Source organism: Dissoconium aciculare (genome assembly GCF_010015565.1).
Source record: "Dissoconium aciculare CBS 342.82 unplaced genomic scaffold K489scaffold_2, whole genome shotgun sequence".
Classification (NCBI taxonomy): domain Eukaryota; kingdom Fungi; phylum Ascomycota; class Dothideomycetes; order Mycosphaerellales; family Dissoconiaceae; genus Dissoconium; species Dissoconium aciculare.
Genome location: NW_022984952.1, coordinates 2,294,197 through 2,312,382, shown reverse-complemented (window position 1 = coordinate 2,312,382; position 18,186 = coordinate 2,294,197). Strand labels below are relative to the sequence as shown.

Sequence of the window (18,186 nt, the reverse complement as noted above, 5' to 3'; positions counted from 1 at the left end):
TGGATGATTGCTTGATATCTTGATGGCTTTCCGGGTTTATGAATGTATTGCTGCTCCGAGAAGTTGAGTTGAGGGGGACACACGGCTGACTGCAGTTATTGTATGCATGAGTCGCATCAAGAAACGTGACCCGGGACCATCACGACGTGGAACCCGCTCATATAATTGCACATATCTGCCCACCGCAGGAGATTCTACCAGAAATGACACTTCATGTACATGTGCATCGACATTCCCAAAGCTTTCTCATAAAAAGCCCGATAAAAATTGAAAGCCGTGCACATGAAGAGAAGACCAGGAATCTTGCAAACCACTCAACTCAGCCCCTCTGCCAATCCATCACCGATGCTCCGATCAATGCCTTCCTCTCTATACCTCAAAGGCGTATGAACATCCTCTTCAAGCCTTGCCCTCTTAGCCTTCTCCACGTCCGACGAATTCGCTACCACAGAAGCAGCATCATCCGTCGAATTCCCATCGACGAAACTCCTCGCCTTCGCCGAGTTATTGTTAGAGGCAGCATTCCGCGAACCGCCGAACCAACCTTTCTTCGCAGTAGCAGAAGAGCTCGCGCGTGCGCGAGTTGAAGTGCTCGAATTTGAACGAAGTTCGCGGCCCGTGGCGGTGGGGGTTGTTGGCGATGCGGTTGGGAGGTTGGTGGTGGAGGGAGATTGGTCGGGGTTGGCTGGGTCGAGAGTTGGGACGACTTCGACAAGGGCGGCATCGCGGATCCAGCGGCGGCGACGGGTCCATTTGGTCCAGGAGTCGTCGGTTTTACTTCCGCCGCGCCATTTGTTGTCGTAGTATATCCAGCCTTCGCTGGAACCAGCAGAGCCGGCGATGGTGGATGTGGCGGCGGTCTTGCCATCACCTGAAGGAGAGACGGAGGATGCGGGACCTAATGCGTCGTCTGTCCAGCTGGGATCTACGCGCCATTCGCTTCCTGGAACCCAGCGCCATTGAATGGTATCAGATCCGGTGCTAGGCAAGGTGAAGTGTTGGAGATCTGCGCACGCATTGCCGTGTTCCTCGGTCCATGCTTGTCGTTCTGCGGGCAGAAGGTTTGAGGTGAAGCCCAGTCCCACCCATCTTCGCTGATTCTCGTAAATCGCAAACGTGAAACTGACACCTGCTGCTTTCGAATCTTTGGTGTTGTCCGATGTTTCAGACTGCAGAGCACGGGCGACGGCTGAGTTGGGATGGTAAGCTGAGCCTGGAGGGATGGTTAGGCCGGTATGATTTGTCAATTGTAATCCAGTGACAAGGCTTGCAAGATAGCGAACGGAGTGGCTACGCCATAGTATTGTTCGGGACACCCTTGCGGGGACAGAGTGCCAGGTCAGGCCAACAGTGCCGATCACCAGGGTGATGCGAGTCGTGGTGATGATACCGATTGGAGGCAGTGCAAGAATGATCCATAGCGGCGTGATCGCCATGAGACGGAGAAAGAGAGATGTCAGAGAAGGTCGTGGCGACGCAGAAGTGGCGGAGGTTTGGGTGCTCAAAAAATCCGTGAACTGAAGGAATGGGTCGATGATGACATCACATCGGTTGGTGAACACGCGGAGTGTCTCGAGAATCTCGTCCAGACTCTTGCGTGGAGGCGGAGTGCTCGATAATGAAGCAGGATTTGATTGGCGGCGACTTTTCTCCGAAGCTGTAGACCAATTTGTACTAGAAAGAGGATTGTACCTCCGCGAGTGCATGGCTACCACAATCACGCCAATGGCGACGAGAGGGCCAGTCCACCGGAGTATCGTATCGAGGTATAGTGTGATGAACCAGAAGCAAGCAACAAAGAGAAAGCTCTCCCATGGATCTCCTGTCGTCCATGTGATAAGCCCTGCCAGAGCATTCAGAGGAAGAATGAATGGATGTGAGTACGCTAAGGCACGCGTGATCTGTGGAGGAGTAGAAACGAGCAGTGGGGACTTCTGATGGATCACGACTGCACGATTTCGATGTCGTGTCGCTGTTTGCTGGTTTGGCGAAAATGCAGCAATCGTGGCATCAGGAACACTATTGTCTCGAGGACCATTGTCCAGACCGCTGCGGGTCCGCGAGGAAGTTGGCCTTTCGCTCATTGGGGCCATCCACGGGGTTTCTATAGAGTTACTGATTAGCCGAGTGATCCGACGACGTGTGCCCATTCTGGCATGGCTTGGTGACGCAAAAGATCAGATGCAAATGAGAGAAGAAAAGACATCATGTCGAAGCGCATTGCTGACTCCTGTACTCCCGACATGGAGCATATGCGAGCCTCATGAATTGAGGCTATGCTGGAGTAGCGAGCATCATGTATCGGCCATGGATATTTCCACAGATGCCTTGATCAGGCAGCCGCTTTCTCATACTTTCACCAGCTCGAGAAGTGACACAGCGGGAGCGAGTCAATCCCGAATTTAATGAGACGACCACACTCAAGGTATCGTACACCGGCACGAGCCATGTAATGAAGAAAGGAATAGGATGCACAAGACATCGTAAATTTCTTACCGAGAGCAGCCATGAACAATTGTTCTGCTGAAGGAGGGAGGAATTCGAAATGTGCGGAGAGGCGCGCGGCCCTGCAACTGACAGCAAGCGCGGCAAATGACGTGTCGTGATGGCAGTACAAAGAAGTAGTAGAAGGACAACCAGCAAAGATATCACAGCGCAGCAGGAGCAGAGGTAGGCAACGAGACCTGACGTACTTCTGTAACTCACCTCGGCCGGCGAGCGATCAAGATAAATTTGCAGAGGTCCGAGCAAGTGCGCGCGTGCGAGAATGTTTCGGGGATCTCGAGTGGAGCAGCCAACTCTTCTCTCTATGTCATCGCCGCGGCGAAGGCGGAAACAGAGTTTGAACTTCTTGCAGAGGGCGGAGCGGTGGGACAAGCCAAGACCATTCACGTCGATGATGATTATTCCGCCGTCGGGAGGGAGGAGAATACGTTGATCACCTTCGTCAGTCCGTGTGCTGACATGTGATCGTGTGTTCAATTGTGCATGTGTCTGCCGTTGCGTAATAATGTCCACCAGCGTCGGCTGTCGGCTGACGGCTGACGTCGGTCTTCCGTCCCGCCGGGGCTCGCCAACAGCCGCAGCGAGACAGCAGCCAGCCATCGACACAACAACTTTCTGGGGCAAATTCAGGATCACTGCGTCTGGTCGATGCAACACATCACGACCAACTTTCAGATCTTGAAAAACCATGGCAGACCTTACGGAGACCAATGAACGGTGTCAGGTATTCATGAAAGGCCTGGAGCTCATGCTATTTGAAAACGAATGAATACAATGTGGGCTGAAAACCCTAAGGAACAACCAGCCCATGTCATTGTTCAAAGCTATTCACGGATCGCTTCAAGGCCTGATAAAATAACGCAGGGTACAAAGCGTCTTGGCAGAAAGGAAATAGAAGCAAGAGCACTCAGGGATCCTCATAATTCAAGGGTGCTTGCTCCGAGCATTGAATTCCTTGGAAAACCGGGACATGTTCAAACATCACTAGGTATCGCTCTCCAGAGGATTCCTTCCCGCACTAATATTGTGTCTCAAACTCTAGCGTCACGAGGATGCCTGGTAAAGTTCTTCAGTAGGGTGTAGCAGCGTGCGGAGCCACACGCTGAGCATCATCATAGCAATCCTGTCGATTCGCGTAGCCCGCGTGATGTGGGATCGATGCATACTGGGACGCGAGTGATACTAACCAGTTCAAGTGGACCACACGATGGATTGGGAGGATTGTCGCAGCAGCACTCCGCGTCGGTGCAGAATGGGGTCGGTGTCCAATTGTCGTTGACCCAGAACCTGTCCCCATGCCAGAAGCATTTGTTGGCGTACACGCTTGCATTTTCATCTTGAAAGAACACAGCAAGCTCCTCAAATTTATCCCACGCGGACGATTGTGGACTCCGTAAGAGATCTTTGACTCGGGGAGGAATGCACTCCGTGATGGCATGTAACCACTCGATGGCGTCTCGTTCTTCGATCGCGGCTCGGCCCTCTGGGTCAAATGGCTGGAAGCCTGAGTTTGTGGAGATACTAGTCACCCTCGAGCAGGTTTGTTTGACTGCAAGGTCGATCCGCCCGCAACCGGGGTCGGCTCACTGGACTCATCAGTCTGATTGTCGGTTTCCACCATTTCCACTCTAGCCCATGACGGGGTTCGATGGAGCAATGTGTTCGCGTTCACTATGAGATTGTGGATTGATTGTCGTGGAGCAGTTTGGGAGTTGTGTCATTGCGAGATCTTGCGTCGGCCGTGGACGACATACAAAGGATGAGAACGCAGGCGAAATTGGCCTAGCATGACGAAGTGCACACTTCCCACCAAACGAGTCAAGCATTGCGAAGTTGTCTTGTTGTAGTTGAAGCGGCGCAGCGCAGCAATACTTAGCAATCGTCTTTAGTTTGGAAATATCGAGGAGAGCGAATGTCTTGAATTGGAGAGATGTCCACGAGAGCAATCACATTGTATACCCATTTAAGGGCTGCATAGCTGGCCACAAGACTCGAGAATGTTTTCTCAAACTTGTAGGGCGCGCGAGAGGCTAAATTGTGTAATTCATTTTGCTTCAGCCTTCGCTGGAATGCGGTTTCGCATCGACCCAGTTTTCGGGCTTCAACACCTGGCGTCCAGATGAAACTAAAGTCCTGTTCCGCAATGTACAATCCAAAAATCCTCGTGATAACGAATAATGTATCATTAGCAAAGAACATTCCAGAAGCTTACAAACTTGTAGTGATGATCTGAAAATTCCACATTGATTTCGTTGCATCTGGCATTATGCAGCTCGGATGGTCATGCTAGTCGTCTTTACTGCTTCCAGCATCGACATGGCGAGGAGTGTGCAATCATCTTGAAATGTCCTGCCGTCGGTGAGTCGAGCAAAGCATTGAAATATGACCAGTTATTGACGAGCCATAATCGAGTGCTTCATGTATCGGATCACACATGGTATATCAGTGTGGGATGACATGAAGTGGTGCGGCCAAACTGAGCTGATTTCAGCCTGAGGCATCTACATCGCGGCGTGTCGGTCCCCTAGAATTATGGTCGGCATCTCAAATCTTGATGTACGACTTCGGCGACACTCCCGAACGACGGCTTTGCCATCATCATAATTTCTTTGTTGAGCGCCACAAGCGAATTGCGGGACATTGCGGCATCACAGTTGCAATTGCAATCGTCGAAATCCACATCGCCTGAAATCATTGACATCACGATCTGCGACGCAGATATTATCTGAACGATGGCGCATCGCATCGTCACTCAGATCGTCTTCACCGGCGCCCGAGTCTTCGGCCGCGCCTTCGCCGAAGCATACAAGCAGGCAGCTGCGTCACAAGTTTGTCTCGCATAAATCTCCTCATCATATCCGGGCATCTTTGTGCTAACGTCAATTCGATGTACAGAAACATGCGGCCTCATCGGGAACCGCAGGAAACACACTTTCATCATCCGGCTTGACACTACAAGAAGCGTGTCAAATTTTGAACGTCTCGCCACCGAAAGCTGGCCAAACAGATGTCACCAGGATCCACGAGCAATTTAAGCGATTATTCGACATGAACGACCCGAAGAGGGGCGGGAGCTTTTACCTTCAGAGTAAAGTGCTAAGGGCACGAGAGAGGATAGAGATGGAGGTACGTGTTGCAGAAGAGGCGCGGCTTCGTGAGCAAGAGTTGAAAGAAGGGTGGAAGCCGAAATTGTATCGCGATCGGTGAATGAGCGATGCCTTGGAAATACACAGTGGCGGATGGTAGCAGGAGGATAAAGAGGCGCAGAAGTTTGGCAGGTTTCATGGTATGCTGATTCAACAATCTCTTTCCCACAGGCGCACAAGCTGAAACAGCAGCAGCAATATGCATCGGCAGAGTCCGCCTCATCCTCATCGACAGCACCGCCAAAGAACAGCTGAAAGCGACAATCGATTTGCGTGTATGAGCGATAACCACGTCGAATCGGTCGATCACACTGCCGAACTGTACCATCACCATCTTCCACAAAAGCCATGTTTCGAGCATCGCCTGCGTGCCTCAATCGCGACTCTTCTTATTGCATTACTAGCGGCGGAGTTTCTGGGCGTCTATTGGGCCAAACTGGCGGGCGACCTCGTTAGACGGAAGAAGGGAGGCTCTGGCGAAGTTTTTCTATTCCTGCGACAACCAATGTGGGGCCTACATGTTTGGAATATCGCATTGCCGCAAAAGCAAACCCTCATTGCTTCTCGATTGGAGTGCAATTACATGTACAATTACTAGATGCGCTGATGACTGCCATATCAACCACATTCTCATGTGTCCTCAAATGTTCCCGAGGACAGGCTCTCTGCCCGACTCAAGCGGACAATCACGATATTCGTCTGGGAAAGGTCTCCTGGGATATTTGATCACGCGCATTCAGTCGATGCTGGGGCTGCAGCTCGGATTACTTCTCCAATCACAGCGTTCTACACCAAAACATCTCCGCTTGCATGGAACTAGAAACACAAAATCTCATACAATCGTGGAAAAATGTAATGACGAAGAAACGATTCCTCTCCTCTTGCCCTACTACACATGTTCCTTCTCCGCAGCTCTCCCCTCTTTTTCGCAGGCAGAAACAACAACTTCTTCAAACATCCTCGCGGAACATACTCCTCCTCTCCAACGGACTATTCTCATCCGCACTCCCTAACGTCGCCACGCTCGGATTCCCCTTCTTATGCCCCTGCTGCTGCTGCTGCTGCTGCGCAGCCCCCTGCGTCTGCGTGACAACCGCCGGCCGGGGACTCACACTCCGTAATTCCGTCGGACTCGCTCCCACCGCCGCATGATCGCCGAAAGGGTTCTCTCTCGGCACAGCACCCTTCGGCGGTCCCGCCGCCGCACCGCCATGCATCTCCTCATCGTACCGCGAATCCAACTCCCGCTGCCGCTGCGCCGCATTCGAGTATCCTGTGCCATGATACATCCCGCCACTGGCATCTCCCATCTCCTGCTCCTCGTAGTATCCACTCGTCTCATGGTCAACACGGGCATCCCATGCCTCGTCTGGGTCTAACGGTCCGAAGCCATGACGGCCTCCGGAGGCCGCGCCGCCGCGACCGACGACAGGCGTGCCGCCGACGCCGCTGTTGTAGCTAGTGTGTTCGTAGGCGCCGCCGGCGGTGCGCCTGTTCCGGATCGAGGCGATTTTGTCATTGAACCAGCCGATGATCCCGCCGGGTGCGGGAGATGGGTTTTGGTAGCTTCGCGGGTTCGGGTTGCTACGGCGTTTGAGGAAGGGAAACCATGAGGGTTTGGGGAGGCCGCGTTTGCGCGCGTTGTATTCGATGTATCTGAGGGAGGGAGGTGGATTGTCAGTTGAATCAGTTCGAGTGGGTTTGGTCTTGACTTGGTAATGTCTATGGGATTTTCTCCATCGAAGGTTGCGACATTGGGAGCAGGTGAATGTGTGAAGGAGCGGGTTCTCTTACACAATGTAACTTATGTAGGCGATTAGTATCAAGACGAAGAGAGTTATGAAGAAGATTCCAAGGCCGCCGAGTGCCATGGCGGCGGTACGTTGTTGAGTTCCGCGGCGGGCTTATGGATTATTGCATGCGATGCGCCTTGAACGAGTTGTTGCTATGACCGTTGTCCAATCTTCGGGAGTTCTGTAATCATGGATTGTTCTCGAGATAGAGGCGGTCCCGTACAAGAAGTGATCGTGTTTCAAAAGGAGGTTGAAGAATCGTGCTGAGCCGCAATTCTTAGTTGTGCTGTGCCTGACGATCCAATCATTCAAGTTTCATCAGAGAGAGCTTATTCCCTGTTGCTGGCTGCTGCGGCGTTCTAAAATTGGGTGACTACGCCGTGCAACGACGTCGCCGATGACGCCTGTTCCGTAAAATGCTGCAGTCGCGTATTATCCATCATACCTAGGTAGACATGCAGCAACACATCCCGGAGCTGAAGGACCGATTGCGACATCTTGAAATACCTTGGATGTACAATAAATATTACGAGTTTCACCCCGGACATGTAGTTTCCTTGCTACTGTGCACACACACAGTGTTCATTCTTACTGAACTGCGTACATTCTGTCCAGCTGGTCTATAAATTAATCGCCGTCGTCTTCGAACTTCACCATGTCTCAAGATTTGTCAGATGGAAGGCAAAGTCAGGGATCGATAGATGACGGCACGGTTTCCTTCACATTCCAAAGTGATGGTCAAGCAGACCAAACAGGCTTGAGATGGATTGCGAAAGATCAGACTCGTATGTCAACACATGTTCAGTGAGAGAATCATGATCCGGTCCAATTGACATGCGATATTTTGTGAAGAATCTTCTTCTAGTACCAACACGATCTCATTGAAGAACATAATTGCTCTGGCTCCCATAGACAACAGCGGTCCTGGTTACGATTTAATCTATGTCGAGAAGAATGCCGGAGCTGAGAATGACAAGAGTGTTTGTCCTATCATCCTGCGACATCACCGAGTGACCAACCCTCCTAGGCTGGCGGTTCAAGATCTCTCTATCACGGAAAATAGCCGCCGTTCGTGGGGATTTCTTCCAGACCCGGCTCGCTCTCAATCACCCCATCGTCACATCATAGTTTCTACTGGCTCTGGCACTGGATTCGCTTCACAGTTCTACGACCAAATCGTCAAGCCCCTTCTCGGTCTCTTCAAGCTCACCCAGAATCAGGACTACACCCTTCACACCACAACATCGGTGGCCTCCGTCACGACACTCGTTGAAGATATCTTCCTCCCAACCGCAAACCGTGGCCAGGCTCAGTCGATAGTTCTGCTCAGCGGTGATGGCGGCGTTTTGGATATCGTGAACGCGTTGGTCACTGGCACTCGGAAATCTGATTATGTTCGACCGACAATCACCCTTCTGTCATTGGGCACAGGAAATGCAACAGCGCACAGCGCTGGCCTGACGGCAAACACCGAGACCTTCGGTTTGAGAACTTGGCTACGTAGCACTGCTGCCTACCCTTTGCCATTATTTAGCGCAACCTTCTCTCCTGGCGCGAGGTACCTGGTCGACCAAGGCCGGAGCACAGCACCTCTTGCCAACGATACTGAAGGCAGACCCATCGCATACGGTGCCGTAGTTCTCTCGTGGGCTCTCCATGCAGGTCTCGTCGCAGATAGTGACGCACCGGAATTCCGCAAATTCGGTCGTGAACGCTTCACCAAAGCGGCCATGGATGCGATGTACCCAGCCGATGGGTCAGCGCCACATGTGTACAAAGGCAAGATCAGAATCATCCCACATCCACAAGCTTCCGCACAGTCTACATCTTCATCTTCGTCCCATACGTCGGTCCAAGGAGCGTGGCAATCTCTCCCATCATCCGCCGGAGATGCAGAAACCGCTGACCAGCACGCATACGTCCTGGCGACGTTCAATTCCCACCTGGAAGCATCCTTCAACATCAGTCCTGGCGCCGCACCACTTGATGGAATTCTCCGCGTCATACAATTTGGACCTATGAGTGGCGATGAAGTCATGGGCCTGATGACGAAGGCTTTCCAGGGAGGACAACATGTGGAGGATGCGCGCGTAAACTATCTTCCTGTCGCTGGTCTGAGGATAGAAATGGCCGAAGACGACGCGACGGATGCGGATGAGGATGGGAAGGGAGGGAAGGGTAGGTGGAGGAGAATTTGTATTGATGGCAAGATTGTCGTGGTGGAGAAAGGCGGATGGGTAGAGGTGAAGAGGTGGGAAGATGAAGGCGCTGGAGGTAGTGTGATTGATCTTGTTGTTTAATGCGTCAACCTTCGCAACAGAAGCATTGTCTGCAGCGACCACCTTCGGACTATTGCAGCTGAGCCCAGTTGAATCTGAATGCATCGTTTGTTCTGATCATGACTACCCCATAACCATAATCCACTGCTGGTCGGAGGCTTGTGGCTTGGTACAGTATATTGTCATTCCAGGTTGAGCCGAACCCAAACCCTAGAGCATTCTTAGCCGGAGGCTGTGGAAGCGAGAACATTGGTGATTAGTAATACACACGACAAATTCTCACCCGCCGAGGTTCGCGCGAGTCAGCACTCCATCATCACACACTGTAGCTAGGGCTACCCGTGGATGCCGGTGCTTGTAAAATTCCCGAGAGTGGTCAAACTACACGTGCGCTTACGCAGATTGTCTCCACCTGTCAGCCGTGAACAAGAGATAAGCTTCCATGGTTTATGCTGCACCATTGAAAATGCTTCGGAAATGTTATTGTACCTACCGGATGCTTCAGCATGCGCATAGTGTCTGACATTCCGTCCAGCGGAGGCGCATTCCTGCGGCGTCGTGCTAAAATGACCTCTCTGAGCGACTAGCGCAAGGATCGTGAGACTAAGATCCAAAAGTTCGCACATGTTCGGTTACGACAAACGACGTCAGCGGCACTAGAAAGATAACGCTCGAGGACATCCTTCATCATTCATGTAGCGCCAATAGAGCACATCGTTCCTTTCCTCCACACAAACCTGTACACCGTCCTCGCTGGACTCTCTACCGGCAACATGCTGCTTGTTCACCAGGTCGGCAGCGTCAAGGTCGGCGAGGTCGTCCGGTACACGCTGACCTACACGCCTTCTCGTGATCGCGTCCTTCCAACGCCGACTCACCTGCACCTCAAAGTCAAGAACACCTCGGCGATTCCTCTTCGCGCTGCATGGGTACATGGGCCATACGCTCTGCACGTGTCGGCTTATCCAGTCACCTTCAACCCACACAAGAAGATCGAGAACCCTGAAAAGGAGGGCGCGCCAGAATATGAGCCCATGGTCAAGGCGGGAGGAAGCTTCACTGCAAAATTGCTCGTCCCGGAGGTGATAAGGGAAACTGGAGCGGATGTATCATACAAGCCGCGGCCAAAGTCGTCCCAATCAGAGGCAACGAACGAGAGAGGAAGTGTCACGTGGATCATCGAGGTCGCGTCTCAAATCCTTTTCTCTAACTCTGCGACTGTGGGATTCGAGTTGCTGGTAGGCCGAGAGGAGCGTGCCTTAAATCTTGGCTTCACTGGTGTCAACGGAAACGGTCAAGGCAGGCCTGGCCGAGTGAAGGAGCAGTACAGTGAGCAGGAACGCCGCGAGGCACGGAAGCGAGAGCACGTCACCACCGAAGGAGTCTACTCGAAAGCAGTCCGCTTGGTTGTAGAGGACACCGAGGTACTATGGGACAAACCACCGTTGCCTGAGCGGATAGAGGAGGACGAAGCGAAGCACGCCCCCAGTGATGGGACCAGGTCGGCGACAGCCAAAGCACAAAAGGAGGCGAAGGAAAAGAAGAAGCGAAATGTTCATTTAGTGGTGGTGACACATGGTTTGCATAGCAATATTGGGGCAGACATGCTGTTCCTTAAGGAGAGTATCGATGCGACAGTCAAGCAGGCGAGACTGGATGCGCGCAAGCGCAAGAGGCAATATCGCAAAGACCATTCTACGGGGAGCAACGCTAAAACCACCAAAAGTGCCGAAAATGGATCCGAGGAGCATGACGAAAATGGCACATCCACAGCGGCATTGTCCGGAGGACAAGACGAGTTGGACAATGATGCCGACTGCTCTGACGACGAGGAGCTCACGGTCGTACGTGGATTTACTGGCAATGCAATTCGCACCGAGAACGGCATCCAATATCTGGGAAAGCGCTTGGCTAAATATGTCCTGCGTTTCACTTATCCCGATCAACCATTTTTACCTGTCAAGAAGACGTTCTCTCGGAAGCTCAGCGACACTTTTCATAGCGAGGCTGACAAGGCAAAGCGCGATGGTGCACCGTCGCATCATGGTAGCTCAATCCATCATCCCCGATATACGCAAAACCCCGAAGATCTACCCTACAAGATTACCAGCATCTCGTTCGTCGGTCACAGCTTGGGTGGCTTGATTCAGACATATGCCATTGCTTACATCCACAAGCACAGCCCGACATTCTTCAAGAACATCGAACCTATCAATTTCATTTGCATGGCATCTCCCATGCTTGGACTGAGCAACGAAAATCCGATGTACGTCAAATTCGCATTAGATTTTGGACTCGTGGGTCGAACCGGTCAAGACTTAGGATTGACCTGGCGTGCGCCCAATGTGGCCAAGGGAGGGTGGAATGCTGTGGTGGGTGGTCTTGCGAATCTGCAAAATAAGAACAAGGAGGAGGAGGAGAAGAAACCTGATGCCTCTGCGAAGCCATTGTTGCGGATTCTGCCTACCGGTCCTGCTCATCAAGTTTTGAAAATGTTTCGCAACCGCACAGTCTACTCGAATGTTGTCAACGATGGCATCGTGCCGCTGCGCACAAGTTGTCTGCTCTTCCTCGACTGGCGCGGCTTAGGCAAAGTGGAGAAGGCCAGGCGAGAGAACGGTTTGATTGGAACCATGGCGGGATGGGGTTGGGCTGAATTGACAGGCGCCAACTTGTCGACCATTAAGCCAAATGTCACGTCGGAGCGTGGCTATGATGATGACGACGACGAGTCCGATGGTAACAACGCTCTCAAGCGACCAGCAAGTGGCGATACCGTCCCGCAACCCGCTGAAAACGAGACGCAGGAGGACGGCAAGCGACTCAGTTTCCGAAAGAGTCAGGAAAATGAGCAGGCGCCCTCGGATGATACACCTGCACCTCTGAAGAAGCAGCGGACTGAGAAGAATGCGAACCAAAATGGAGGTGGTGTGATTGATACTGTCCTCGGTTGGCTGCGCCCAAACCCGCCAGATCAACCCAAACCACCGCCTCAACCTTCGAAGAAGACATCTAAGGCATTTCATCGCGCGCAGACACTCTCCTTCGATGACAACCCTGAGAGTAACGACGAATCATCAGAGCAAGATGCAGGAACGGCGCGTAACCCCACCATTAACCCAACACATCACATTTCGCCTTCGCACATTGCAAAGCGTCCTGTAGCGTCTCGCGGCAACACCACATCATCGAGTACGTCCGATGCGAGCGCCGCGAGGGCGCCGTCGTTGCCTCCGCGTACGTCCATCTTCGAGTCCGCCGGTGATCTGTTACATCCACCTTTGCCTAGTAAGCAGTGGATTGCGGATCCCGCCGTCCGCGCTCGAACAATTTTCCATGATCGAGTCTATCGACCAGAAGATATTCCACCGCCACCTGTCAAAAAGGCGAATGGCAGCCGACGAGGATCTGGACGGCAGCCTCTGAGTCGGACAACATCTAATGAGCTCACCACTCTTCAACACAAAGTCTTTGATGCACCTGATCCTGAATCTGTGACCCCAGCCCCAAGCACCGCCAACTCTAGTGGCAGCCAGCCCCCATCTCGCCAGCAAAATGAATCAACTCTGCGATCCCCTCCGACTAAGAGCACATCCCAAGACACCTCTCCTATGAAAATCGAGGAGAAGATTGCACGAGCTTATCATCAAGATCTCACCTGGCGCAAGGTCCTTGTGCGTCTCGAGCCAGATGCTCATAACAATATGATCGTCAGACGAATGTTTGCTAATGCATACGGATGGCCCGTGATCAAGCATCTTTGTGACACTCACTTTGCTGATACCGAAGCCGCTCGTACTCGTGATGAAGATGAAGACACAAGAGAGCGGGCAGGTTCTGATGGAGGCAATGCAGAGAACGGGAAACACGCCAAGAAAGAAGGCGAGGAAGTCAGAGGGCAGACTCATGGCGCTGGCGGGCAAAAACCTTCCTCCCATGCTCGAACGCAGAGCGAAATGCGCGAGGCCCGGGACGAATTGACCGACCTCCAGAGCCCCACGGCGTCCATGGGCCACCCAACGTCACGGGGAAGTAGCATTCGCTCTAACGTGGCACCGCTCAGTCGCGATGGCAGCGGTGTCTGGGACGACTCCTTCTTCGAGGGCTCGGATGGCGAAGACTCCGATGCCGTGGACGAGCGCAACGTTGTCGCGCGCTTCCTCAACCCCAACGCCGGGCGTAAACCTGACCCGGGCCAGCCCTTTCCCGCCGAAGACGACGACGAAGCGACGCCAACAGCATCCAAAAGCCCTCTTGCCCCGTTGATCGAAGGCCACCGCGGCCTTTCGCCGACGACGACCCCGACGACCCCGACCTCGCCGAATCATCGGAGGAAGAAGTCGAACGCGTCGTCTGTCGCGACCGTACGCGTCAATGCCATGTCCGCCGGAAGTCCCGTGGGAGCGTTTTTTGACACTGCTGCTATGGACGAACCCGTTGTTGCAGATAAGTTAGTAGAGGAGCCAGAAGAAGCGGAGTCGTTGATTCAGAACACAGAAACGTTGTCTTTGCGGCCGCCTTCTTCGCCGAGGAATGTCGCTGATGTCGGATTACGGAAGACGTTGAGTCATGAGGATGATGGTGGTGTCATGCCTTCCGCTGGGAAAGTTGCGCTGGGAGCTATTGGAGATGCTACGAAAGATGGAAAGAAGTAGTCGCTTATCTTGTTTTGAGTGACGCTCAACAGTATCTTGGAAGGAACCTTCGAAGGCTGTAAGGCAGGATATTGTTGAAGTCGTCACTGACAATTACGGACATCTCTATCTTCCAAGATCTCTCCTTCCCACTCTCTTTTGTTTACTACTGTCCGGGTGTCTTGCTCCTGGTTCAGGTCGCCGTCGCAGATACCTTTCTTGCACATCCGTCAGAGAGACACAATCCTCGTATTACAATCATCATAATTTCCTGTCATCTTGAAACCAGTTGTCGCATCGCCACAATTCATCTATTACTAGGACTCACGAGTATCTTGAGTTTTGAGGAGGAGAGTGGACCAAACCTCCATCGCTTGAATCTCGCATGAGAAGCGCAAGATCGTCCTGGCACCAGACGCATCTTCATCGTTTCCGAACAACTTTGATCCACTGAAGAGAACTGGCTTCGATCGTCTGCGTCACGAAATCAAGTCATCCATCCAACAGCGCGACTTCCTTCACGCCATCTCACGACCTCGCACTCAAACCAACGGTTCCAACTTCTACCTCCTGCGAACCACCGTCCCCTTCGACTCCGTCATAACCTCCTCCGAACCCGACCTAGAAAGCGATTACGACCCCTCAAGATCAAAAAATAGCCTAGACTCCGCCAGTCCAACATCAACCGACAGCTCACCGTCCCCTCACAAACCACGCAAGAAGTCTAAGATGTGCTGCCACCCAATCAGCACCTTTCTGCACTCCCCGCTCCTCCTCCGCACCTGCGAAGTCTGCTGTCTAGCCTCTTGTCTCGCACACTGGGAAGTTCACAAACTCCGCAAACAAGACCGCGCCCGCGAACAAGCCGCTGCACGGTTCAAAGCGGAGGAACACGTCGCAGTTGAGAACAAGGATCGGGAGACGAAGAAGACTGCCTTGGATGAAGAGAAGAAATCCGCTGCCACAGCGACGACTACTTCGGCGGCCTCGACTATGACGGCTTCTTCCTCTGCGCCGACTACGACAACGGAGAAGACGACGGTAGTCACCGAGAGGGAGAAGGAGAGGAAGTAAGGATTCACAAGTCTCCCTGTGTGTAATCTATGTAATGCGAGGTGGGTGAATACCCTACGATCATCAATGGAATGAATGACAGTCGGGAAGAGGAATTCATAAAAAAAGCTGATCACATGCCTGTGCCGCTACATAGCCTCGTTGAATCACTCGAGCAAGCTCTCTCATGGCCTTGCCGTACCGTCAAACCATACCTACACCGCCGCAAGGATAACCTAGGGATAGATGAAGAGGAGCCGACCAGAGGCAGAGCGAAGACTCGTACGGGTTCTCAGGGGCGATCGACGACCAGTGGGAGAGTAAACATTATTTCTTGACCTTCTCTTGGGCTTGAGCTTGCGCTCTGCGATGACTTCTGGGGGCTCTAGTGGTGGTGAATGCGGAGACCGTCCCTGATTGACTGTTGGAGGAACATAGATGACATTTGTTCATGCCTGTGATAGAACTTGAGGGATTGTAATTCCGCGTGGTGCCGTTGAGCGCGCACAAAATACCTACGAGGATTTTCCTTTCTCTGCTTGCTCGGCATCCTATTGAGATTCATTTGGAAACGGAGAAGAAAAACAAATCGTGGTTGCGAGAACGAAGTCAGAATGAGTTGGACATCGTCACTTGTCACAAGGTCACAGATTGGTTCGTGGACTTGTGTAAGGCAGTTTTTCATTTTCTGTGATCCGCTGTGCATCATCCGTAAGCGCTACTCGCGTTATCAGGATCTGAATTAGACGGCAGACCCTCTGGAACCCTCACCTTCTCTCCCTTGTCGTCTTCACCTGCGGCCAGCTCAGACGAGCTCTTCGCCAGGGCGCTTCGACTCTGCTCCTCCGCAACTAGTCCCTCCAGAAATTCACCCGCCAATCTTTTCGCTCTACGTTTCTCAACCTCATCTCTCCTACGCTGAACCTGCTCTCTCCTCTCCTGCAGCATTTTCTCCCGAGCAGATTTCTCCGTTTCCTTATCCTTCTCTCGTGCTTCTCGGATTCGCTCTGTCTGTAGTCTCTCCTTCTCCATATTGCTCATCTGCTCATTCCTTGTTTCTTCATCCTGAGAAAAGCCGAAGAATCCAGTTCCCCGCGTTCGTAGTTCTGCTTTGCTGTCGAAGTGCATCTTTGGAGGCGGTGTCAGACTTCGATCGCGCTTTGCGGCGAGGTCGGCCATGCGCTCTATGCGGTCGGCATCAGGTGCAAATGCATTGCTCTGAACTGTGTCGCCGTAAATTAGGTTCGTTGGTGCCGCTGGCCGCGCGGTGAGGACTTCGGTCTGGTTGCTGGCTTGCTGAGCGGCAATAGCAGCTTCGAGACGTGTACCAGTGCGCGTCCGACCGAATTCGTCAATGTATTCGATCTTCTCTTGCTGTTTCGGATCATCGCTGTCGTCAGAGTCATCATCGTCATCGTCGTCGTGCTCGCGGCCATGGCCTGCTGATTTGCGATCCTGCGCGGCTGCCCACTTCCCATCAAAGTCCACTGCGTATTTTCCATCCACGTCCTCCAAATCTCCACGCTGCATGGCAGCATACAGTCGTGCTTTCTGTTGCATCTTTCGCTTGCTGACCTCCAGAATATCCCGATCTACACCCTCTCCATTCGTCGTGTGAGATTGCTGGAAGGCGCCTGCATGATCAGGCTCGAGGTCGCGCTTGGCGCGTTTCGCAGTGTTGCCATTGTGCTTTTTGAAGATGTCATCTTTGGTGCTGGATGGGCGCGGTCGAGCCTTTGTTGCTGATCTCGAGCTTCCGGCGCTTGAAGTCGAGGTTGCGATCAAGGAGCTCAACTGCGAGCCGAAGGAGAGTGACTTCGTCGAGGAAAGTTCTTGACCTTCTGTGAGGTTTCGTGGCCGCTTCAGGCCGTACAGCGCGTCATCTTTTGACATACTTCGAGCGCATGCTAATTCAGCGTCCGCGCCAAGATCTGTTCACGCGTGCAATATCACCTGAGCAAGTTGAGAATAGTCAATTGATCTCGCGATGATCTCGAAACCTGGGAGCCTCGAAAGGTAGCAAGCGATGACTAAGCATGTGCGATGACGTTCCGCTCGAAACCCTAACACAATGCGAGGGCACCTGCATGTTTCCATTGATGTCCTCTTGTCCACAACCACGGACACGAAGATCGGAGTGGATTCGGCTGAACAGATGGTAGTTCGTTGTGGATCAATCGTAGCATGGAGAAAGTAGTGCCTACATGTACGAGCAATCACGAAAGACAGACTATGATTTGACCATCACCACACACAACATGCTCGAGGAAACCATATCCGTCCATCCAGGAATAATATCGACAAGAAATCTCACCTGGCCCAATGCTGGCGTTTATCGGACAATCCGGATCCCCACTAATCGGCAAGGCAGCTGACTACCCGAGTTCGCTGCACCCGTATTTCAAACCGATTTTCCATCGCGCCATATTCGGAGCTGCCGCTCTACAGGCGATCCTCGACCTGTCGCGTCAAGTCCGCCTCCAGGAAGGACCAGATCCCCCGATGATAGACCCCGTGAATAAGATCGGCAGCGACATGCGAATATTGCCGATTGTCATATGCAAATTGGAAGTCACCATCCACGATGGTAAATCTCTCGGCGATGCTCCAATCGTGCAGCAGACTCCGAAGACTCGAAGCAAAAGACGTTCTTCGAGCCGTTGTAAGAGTATTGATAACGTGAGTTGCAAGACGAAAAGAATTCCACGAAGGCCGAAAAGTGTGAACAAATGATTTTGATATGAAGTCCAGCATAACAATCGCAAACGACCGGCTA

At 52.6% G+C, this 18,186-nt stretch overlaps 8 protein-coding genes across 8 annotated transcripts; 5 read left to right on the top strand and 3 right to left on the bottom strand.

Moving 5' to 3' along the window:
• Positions 1-314: 314 nt before the first annotated feature.
• Positions 315-2,499, bottom strand: K489DRAFT_429019 (Pex24p-domain-containing protein; the record flags this gene model as incomplete). The annotated part of the gene is made up of 1 exon (XM_033608356.1): positions 315-2,499. The coding sequence occupies exon 1, from the start codon at positions 2,148-2,150 to the stop codon at positions 315-317; it is 1,836 nt and encodes a 611-aa protein (XP_033463720.1). The 5' UTR covers positions 2,151-2,499.
• Positions 2,500-5,237: 2,738 nt separating this feature from the next.
• Positions 5,238-5,712, top strand: K489DRAFT_312787 (protein transporter; the record flags this gene model as incomplete). Its single annotated transcript, XM_033600889.1, has 2 exons — positions 5,238-5,333; positions 5,401-5,712. 2 exons carry the CDS (start codon positions 5,238-5,240, stop codon positions 5,710-5,712), a joined length of 408 nt encoding a protein of 135 aa, XP_033463719.1.
• K489DRAFT_377116 (uncharacterized protein) lies at positions 5,500-6,414 on the top strand. Its single transcript, XM_033604085.1, has 2 exons — positions 5,500-5,791; positions 5,847-6,414. Exon 2 carries the CDS (start codon positions 5,851-5,853, stop codon positions 6,247-6,249), a length of 399 nt encoding a protein of 132 aa, XP_033463718.1. The 5' UTR covers positions 5,500-5,791; positions 5,847-5,850; the 3' UTR covers positions 6,250-6,414.
• On the bottom strand, positions 6,205-7,762 carry K489DRAFT_377114 (uncharacterized protein). Its single transcript, XM_033604084.1, has 2 exons — positions 7,446-7,762; positions 6,205-7,307 (listed from the first exon to the last, which is right to left on the bottom strand). The coding sequence occupies exons 1-2, from the start codon at positions 7,520-7,522 to the stop codon at positions 6,602-6,604; spliced, it is 783 nt and encodes a 260-aa protein (XP_033463717.1). The 5' UTR covers positions 7,523-7,762; the 3' UTR covers positions 6,205-6,601.
• Positions 7,763-8,099: 337 nt separating this feature from the next.
• Positions 8,100-9,744, top strand: K489DRAFT_386915 (uncharacterized protein; the record flags this gene model as incomplete). The annotated part of the gene is made up of 2 exons (XM_033606273.1): positions 8,100-8,229; positions 8,534-9,744. 2 exons carry the CDS (start codon positions 8,100-8,102, stop codon positions 9,742-9,744), a joined length of 1,341 nt encoding a protein of 446 aa, XP_033463716.1.
• Positions 9,745-10,496: 752 nt separating this feature from the next.
• On the top strand, positions 10,497-13,556 carry K489DRAFT_302755 (DUF676-domain-containing protein; the record flags this gene model as incomplete). The annotated part of the gene is made up of 2 exons (XM_033600460.1): positions 10,497-13,190; positions 13,311-13,556. Coding segments are annotated over 2 exons (2,940 nt in total), but the record flags the coding sequence as incomplete, so codon positions are not given.
• A 1,083-nt stretch (positions 13,557-14,639) lies between these two features.
• K489DRAFT_122534 (uncharacterized protein) lies at positions 14,640-15,857 on the top strand. The gene is made up of 2 exons (XM_033598979.1): positions 14,640-15,472; positions 15,540-15,857. Exon 1 carries the CDS (start codon positions 15,087-15,089, stop codon positions 15,429-15,431), a length of 345 nt encoding a protein of 114 aa, XP_033463714.1. The 5' UTR covers positions 14,640-15,086; the 3' UTR covers positions 15,432-15,472; positions 15,540-15,857.
• Positions 15,631-17,377, bottom strand: K489DRAFT_377111 (uncharacterized protein). Its single transcript, XM_033604083.1, has 2 exons — positions 16,182-17,377; positions 15,631-16,108 (listed from the first exon to the last, which is right to left on the bottom strand). Exons 1-2 carry the CDS (start codon positions 17,301-17,303, stop codon positions 16,055-16,057), a joined length of 1,176 nt encoding a protein of 391 aa, XP_033463713.1. The 5' UTR covers positions 17,304-17,377; the 3' UTR covers positions 15,631-16,054.
• Between the last annotated feature and the right edge of the window lie 809 nt (positions 17,378-18,186).